We start from the raw sequence: 7,363 nt of genomic DNA on the forward strand, positions 1-7,363 counted from the left end.
CAGAAGTACAAATTCAAAAACCTTAATTTATTGTAGACTCTTCTCATTTGTAATTCCAGTGTTTTGAACATTAATAAATACACATCTGTTAAAAACCTCCAGTGTCTAATCTCTCCCATAAAATCTCAATAAAAATAAGTTTACATTTTTCCTGTCTCAATAAAACTGACAGTTGTTTTTTGGTAACAGTTCTGACCAAATTAAAAAGTATACCTCATGATGTTGGCTGTGGAGTATGTGAAAAAATAAAATAGAACAAAACAAAAAATTACACCTCAGGGGGTGGAATCCTGTTAAAGTCATGAAAGCAGACTGTTCGAAGACTTAAAGACCTTTTCGTACTTAGGAAACACCAGTGGCAAACGTTTAAAGGGACTAGAGTTTTGTATCTTCGAAAGACCACTCACCTGGTAAGGCACATGTATAATTCATTCAGGTGTGAGGACTTTGGGATCTCATTTCATCCTGTCTGGACCATTTTCAGATACGCTTTTCCTCTCACAGGCATCTGCTAACAGTGCTCACATTTTCATCAGGGTCAAGTTTAAAACTTAGTGTGGACATCTTTGCATTTTACTTGATGTTCATCCTATTTTATGGTTTCTCCTATTTGGAAGCAGCTGTGCTGATCACTTATTTGGGCGCCTGATTTGAAGAACAAAGGAAACGCTCAAATCAAACATGTCTGACAGTTCTGGCCTGTTCCACAGCCCCTCGGGCCACACTGTGCCAGCTGCCTGCCTGCAGTGGGCCCGACCTTGGTGTGAATTGCTAAAAACAGTTTGGTAACCGTTGAAGGCTGTGGCTTTGTCCCTCTGCACAATTGGCCATTTGAAGCAAAAGGAAGTAACTGGTCAGACTCTGGGGCCAGGGGTGGGGTGGGAACCCCTGCCCCTGGAGATCCTCGGAGTTTCAAAGAGCTAGAGAACCGGCAGGAGGAAAGTAACGGCCTGGAAGGCCCCACACCTCTGTCCAAATCAGGAACCTGCAAGACTTTAAGGTCCCAGGTCCCACGGGGAGCAGGAGCAAAGAGCAAATCCATCCCCACCTGCAGCTCCCAGGCCACCTGGGAGGGGGTGGTGGTCAGGGAATGACCGGGTGAAAAATGACAGCCATATGACAGCCATGTGGCAACCATTCCCCACAGTGACCTCAGCAGGGTTCCTCACACCTGCCTAGTCCTGCACTGCCCCGTCTTAAATTCACACAGCCGGGGCAGAGGGCAAACGCACGCATGGCGAACACCAGGGACCCCGGGGGCCGGCGGGGAGGGCCCATGCCATTCTTGCTTCCTGGCCAAAGGCAGCTATAGGGCTTCTAACTGCTTGGTTTCAGCCCCACTGCTGACGACGTCATTTTCCACCTTTGATCTGCTGGGGTACCAGTTTCGTCAACACATGCCAGATTCAAGTACAAACTGTGCAATCTTCTTTACACGGAAGACAGCAAGGGATCACTGCATGGAGCTCCTGGGATAACAAAGTCAGCACGAATGCAAAATATATACAGGTTTCACCTCCTCAGAGTCCAATACAAACATATAAAAGTATCTACAGCTTTCCCACATACTGAAGATTTTAAGACAAGGCGTGCCTTTGCAAAGGGCTGCTGGGCTTCCAGCCACGGGTCTGCACTGCCATGAGATGCCCACCTGGGCGGGGCTGGACCACAGTCTTTGGTCTGTGCCTGGCGTCCCTGAACTAACTCTGGGCAGCCTCTGGGCCCTGTCTGGGGTCCCCTCTCAGATCCGGCTCAGGACCCAGCAGTGCTGGCCCAGTGGTCTGCGCCTCCCTCAAGTGTGCTGGCCTTTGGCACTTGTCACCAGGTCTGACAGGCCCTGAGCTCCTGGGAGAGCCAAGACCTTTGTGTCTGGATGACCAGTCGGGGGGCTGCCACCGTGGGGACCGCCACACTCCGGGCCCACTCCACTCCAAGGGCAGTGGCCCCTCGGGCTCCAAGGTCTGAGGGCTCGGTGATGCCGCAGCCTGTGTGGGGGTGACGGGCTTGCCTCACGGTTTCCTGATGGTTCAAACTGAAGTTTCATTACTGCCTCTGCGCGTGGGAAGAAGCCATCAAGCAGGTGAAGGGTCAGTGACGGTAGTGGCTGGGTGGGGCCCAAGGTCACACAGGGGCAGGATCTCCCCATCAGGGTAGAGGGGGCGTCGGGGGGCTCCAGGGAGGGCAAGCTCATGTTGGATGTTGCTGCGTTTGGGAGGCAGGAGAGGGGACCAGGACTAGCCTGTGGGCTTCTCTGCTGCCGGTCTCAGCAGAGCACAAGAAATCCGCGTTAGAAACTGGCCATCTCTACGGTGACTTTTGGGAGGGCATCCTGAAGACCTGGCTTCTGCCTTGTGAGTTTGGAGGGAGGGAGGAGGGGCCAGGACTCCAGCTCCACCCCGCCCCCTTCACACCGGGCATTCCGGGACCCTCAGTATCCTCAGCTGCAAGGTGGGTGGCAGTGGTCCCAGGCGGAGACAGTGCTGATCAAATGCAGAGCCCAGCACCTTAGGTCCTAGCATTTCGGGGCTGGCCAGGGCTTCAGAGTCCCAGAGGCCTGAGACTTGCCCCCAGGATGGGGGGTCTGCCCGTCTCCAGGCGAGCCCCCTGACCTCAGCTGCGGCACGCCCCTCCACAACCCCGCATCCTTGCCTGGGCTTCCTCTGCACTCAGGGCTCCAGGTGAGATGGGTGCCAGGTCCCTGACCACTCCCCCTTTCTCTCTTGACTCAGGACAAGGGGGAAGTGAGTGATCCCCGCTCTGGAGGCCCGGGCTACTCACTCGGAGTCTGAGCCGTCGGCCTGGACGCTCCCAGTGCGCACGTTCATGGCCACCCCGTTGAGGTGCTCACGCCCCGGCTCCCTCCCGGGGTTCTTGACGGTGATGGCGCAGTCAGGGCCGCCAGAGCCCAGGGAGGACGTGCGCGAGGATGTGGGGCTCTGCTCACAGTCAGCCAGCTGCTCCCGGAGCCGGCCCTTCAGCGTCTGCTCTGTCAGCGTCAGCGGCGGCGGGTAGGTGACTTTATTTTTCAAGATGCCTGGGAGGAGGAGGCACAACAAGGTCACATCCGGGTGATGCTGCCGGGGGCAGCTGCTGGGCCGCATGCATCGGAGCCAGCCTCAGCCCATACTTCCTTCTGGTTCCCCGGGTCCCAGGGCTAGGCTGGAAGGCCACGCCTGTTCTGCCCAGGCCCTGACCTGCCCCACCAGCCCCACCCCCACCTCTGGACCAGAGACTGGCCCTTCCGGGTCCTCCAGCCTTTCACAGCAGCCCCGGCTTCCCCAGGCACCTTTCCTCTGCTCTGGGGGCTGGCAGCCAGCAGGCCTGGCCGCGCCCCCGCTCTCCCGGTCCGGGGGATTCTCTCCGCGGTGACTGCCCTGCTCCTCACGGTGCAGCTCCACGCTGACCTTGGTCTCCACCTTCAGGCGGGGCTGGCCTCCTGGGTCCTCACTGTCACTCTCAGCCAGGCTCTGGTCAGGCCAGGCGGCCGGAACGTGGTTGGCCACGGCATCCCCTGAGGCACGAGAGCGGTGCTCAGCAGGCAGCGGCACTGCCACTCGAGCTGCGCCCCTGAGAGCCATGGCTCTGGCAGGTCCTGGGTGGCTCTGACGCACTTCTCCCCAACCTGTAGGCCTGGTAGGGCTGAACCCTAAAGGTGGGGAAACTGAGGCCCAGGAGGGAGAGTCCTGGCAGCAGGGCCCTTGCTGGGGTCCCCCGCTGCATCTGTACCAGTAACCACACATGGCTACCCACGCCCAGCAGCCTCCGGTGACCACACATGGCTATCCACCCCCGGCAGCCTCACCTGGACCTTGCGGTGACGGTCCAGAGAGAACCCCCCGAGATTTCCTGCCTCTGCTCCAGGGATTGGCATGGAGGAGCAGAGGCTGTGGGGGAACCCAGCCAGAGTCCCGCCACCCCAGGCTGTCCTTTCATGTGGCTGCAGTGCTGCTGGGCGTATCTTGGGAGGAATGGACCCAGCCATGGCCAAGACCTGCCCCGAGCCTGCTGTCCACAGCCCAGCCTGGCCCAATGTGCCCCACACGCTCACCTTTGGGGGTGCTATGGATGGCGCCCCTGGCCGGGTCCCATTTTTCCTCAGGCCCCACCCCGTCGTCCTCACTGTCTGACGAATGTGAGGAGGCGTAAGAGCTGCTCTGCTCATCCAGGGACAGCTCGCTATCTGAGTCGGAATCATGGCCTGTGGGTGAGCGGGGAACAGGGAGGCTCAGGCCCTGGGAGGTGCGGGGGTCCCACCAAGGCCAGGCAGAGCCACTGGGCCCCTGGTACGCTGACACTGAGCATGGCGAGGCTGCTAGTGCTTCTTCAGGGGCAGAGTCTCCAGTGACTGAAGGGACGTGGGAAAAACAACCCGTGTGGGGTGCTCCCCCTCCAGGGAAGCCATACCGGGGGGTTCCTTGGAGCTCCTGGGCACGAAGGATACGTCTGGCTCTCCGTGGCTGCCCCGCACCAGCCCAGAGGACACGCTGAGCTTCCGGACCCCTTCATCCCTAGAGAGGCCAGGGAAAGGTGGGGCTCAGTATCATCCCTCGGGGGACAGGTGCTGGAAAGTTCTCCGGAAGATTCTCTGCCCCCACCCTTCTGTGTTACCATGAAGAGCACAGACAAAAGAGCCTCCCAGTGTGTGGGGGAAAGGTAGTGGGGGAAAGGTGGAGGGGGAAGGTGGTCGGGGGAAAGTCTGTGGGGGGAGAAGTCGGCGGGGGGAAGGTGGTGGGGGGGAAGGTGATGTTGGTTGAATGGCAGGACATAGATGGGGGTGGCGGCAAAGCCTGAGGGAGCTCGAGAGCTACCTCCCCGAACCTGGAGCTGCAGCCTGACCTGACGGTGCTGTCCAATGAGGCGGTGGACTCGCCCAGGTCCACGCGCAGCATGTCGGGCCCATCGCCAAAGGTGGTGTTGCAGTTGAGGGAGCGCTGCGGGGAGGGGAAGGGCTGGTCACTGCCAGGTGGAGACCACCACGGGGGATGACTCTGTCCCCATGGCAAACCCCCCACACCCACATCCTGGCTGGGCCCCTCTCCAGCACACAGGAGGAGCTCACTGCAAACAAGAGCCTCCTGGCAGCTGAAGGAAGCACATTCTGGCCCACACTATGGTCAGGGTTGCTGCCCTCCCCACAGCCACTGCTTCCGGTCAGGGTCCTCGGGGGTCCTGGCCCCCTCTTTCTAAGGCCTGGAAAAGCAGGGCTAGGACGCGACCGAGGCCCCATCTGGCCGATTCTATCGCTTTCTGGTTCTGATGCCGGCAGCCATACCGTGCTCCATGGGCGGCTCTGCCATCCCCACCATGAGGGGCACACAGGCTGCAGGGCTGGGGCTGGCGTGCGACACTCCTCCCCCACCACTCACGGTGCCGCCCAGCTCCCAGTCCCGCGGTGTCCCCGGTGCCCCGTACCGTCAGCAGGGTGGCCCTGGTGGTGCTGGAGTCCTCCAGGTGTAGCTTCCTCCCGCCGAGCACACCCTTCAGGTGCTTCCGGACCTCCCGGTTAAGCACGCAGTGGAAGAGGAGGACGAAGGGGCCCTGGAGGGAGAAAGGCGGGGTCAGCACCTGCTGCTGCCTCCCCAGGCACCTGCCCTTAGGCGCCCCAGCACAGATGCACACACAGCCTTGAGTGCACACCGCCAGGCCGTGGGGCCCAGGACACGGCCAGGCTGCCCTCCTTAGGGACTGCTGCTTTCTCGGGGGCAGGTTGAGGAGCTCAGAAACTGAGATGCCTGGGCTGGACCCCCGGCGTGCTGGAGGCATTGAGGGCCCCAGCTCAGACCAGAGTCTTCTGGGCACTCCTTCCACAGCCCTCGGGGCCCTTTGGTGTCCCCGCTGTGTCGTAAGTCCACTTGCTGGCCAGCCCTTAGTATGACCAGAAATGGCCACTTCTGATCCCTGGAGACACAAGTGGACTTGTGCTGGCCTGGCACTGGGGTCATCGTCCCCAAACACAGTGGGGAGGAGGCACCAAGCCCTGTGCTGGCTGCAAAAGGGACTGAGTCCTTGCAGCCACAGGAGGATCCCACGCGAGGCCCAGGCAGGGCTGGTTTGAGACCGCAGGCCTCCACTGCCTTGCATCACAGCAACGGTGCCACGGCGGCCAGGCGGGGGTGCCGCAGGCAACTCAGCCGCCACCTACCTGTAAGCCACTGAAGATGGCGAAGAGATAGTGGAAGCTCAGTGCGTCGCGGTTCACAGCCAGCAGCCCCAGCAGCCAGGTGGCACTGATGAGCAGCAGCAGGAGGAAAGCGGTCCTCAGCAGGGAGCTGCGGGAGGGCAGGATCAGGCCTGTGCCCACCGTTACCACCTGCTCCCTTCCTCCCCTCCCTCCCTCTCTGCACGTCTGCCCGTCTATCTGTCTGTCCACCTGTCCATCCAGCCATCATCCACCTTGCTCCCCTCCTAGCCAGGAACAGACTCATCCGGGAACGGGACAGAGCTCGTGTTAGTGGGGATGGTGGTGGAATAAACTAGGAAGCAAATAAATGAGAAAACAGGAGCCGAGACGACTACACTAGGCCAGGGGACCTGAGCCATGCCCGTGGCTGCACTAGCTCCTGTGACACACCTGTGGAGAGGCGAGAGGAAGAGCCCAGGACCTGCCCTTGACGAGCTGTGACCCTGCAAGCAGCTTCCTGAGCTCTGCCTCAGTCTCCCCATCTGTAAAAGGGGAAGACAAAGGCGCATCCCCTCCCAGGATTCAGAGGGGATGGAGTGAATCAGGGTGACAGAGCCCGCAGGTCCACAGGTCAGGGATGGCACTAAAGATAAGGAACTGACAAGGCCCCAGACCCCCCGTGTAACCCCCACATCCGGCCTTCCAGGCCACTCATCACCCCTCCCTGGGCCGGGAGCCTCACACTCCTCCTGGCCGCCCAGCCCCTGTGCAAGCATTCGCCCATCCCTGGCTCAGTCCCATCTCTGTCAGGTCACCAGCAGCTGCCAGGTCACCAGGGGCCACCTGGTTGTCTGACAGATGCCCCTGTCATCCCTTCCTGACCCTGTCATGGCTCCTGAATGCTGTACTGAGTCCTCCCACAGTGCCACCCACTCCTCTGGGGGTCTCGTAGGTTCCCTCCGTGCTGGGCCCTTGTTCCGCTGCACCCTCTGATGGTGGGGCCGGGGGTCTCCTCCACTCCAGTGGCCCCAGCAACACGCGTAACACCCTCATCACCCATCAGAAAGTTCCATCTCCCCCACCCCACCCATCTCCACCCTGGTGATTCCAGGCAGCCCAGCGCTTCCGTGCCAGGTGGGAGGACTGAGGCCCAGGGCTGGCTGCTGGCCCCTTCTCCTCAGCTAACTTTCCCCAACCCCCTCCCCTCAGCTAACCTCCCCCAACCCCCTCCCCTCAGCTAAC

General features: G+C 60.4%; 1 protein-coding gene across 1 annotated transcript in view; it reads right to left on the minus strand.

Moving 5' to 3' along the window:
- Positions 1-1,267: 1,267 nt before the first annotated feature.
- The window catches only part of CELSR1 (cadherin EGF LAG seven-pass G-type receptor 1), a 204,913-nt gene continuing 198,817 nt past the window's right edge, over positions 1,268-7,363 (minus strand). The window contains exons 26-34 of the mRNA XM_026447968.1: positions 6,532-6,571; positions 6,143-6,269; positions 5,413-5,538; positions 4,837-4,931; positions 4,405-4,508; positions 4,049-4,198; positions 3,287-3,511; positions 2,779-3,034; positions 1,268-2,052 (exon numbers count right to left, since the gene is read on the minus strand). Coding sequence (XP_026303753.1) covers positions 2,028-2,052; positions 2,779-3,034; positions 3,287-3,511; positions 4,049-4,198; positions 4,405-4,508; positions 4,837-4,931; positions 5,413-5,538; positions 6,143-6,269; positions 6,532-6,571 — 1,148 coding nt within the window. The 3' untranslated portion in view covers positions 1,268-2,027. The remainder of the gene's footprint in view (positions 2,053-2,778; positions 3,035-3,286; positions 3,512-4,048; positions 4,199-4,404; positions 4,509-4,836; positions 4,932-5,412; positions 5,539-6,142; positions 6,270-6,531; positions 6,572-7,363) is intronic.

This window comes from Piliocolobus tephrosceles, chromosome 19, assembly GCF_002776525.5.
Source record: "Piliocolobus tephrosceles isolate RC106 chromosome 19, ASM277652v3, whole genome shotgun sequence".
Lineage (NCBI taxonomy): Eukaryota > Metazoa > Chordata > Mammalia > Primates > Cercopithecidae > Piliocolobus > Piliocolobus tephrosceles.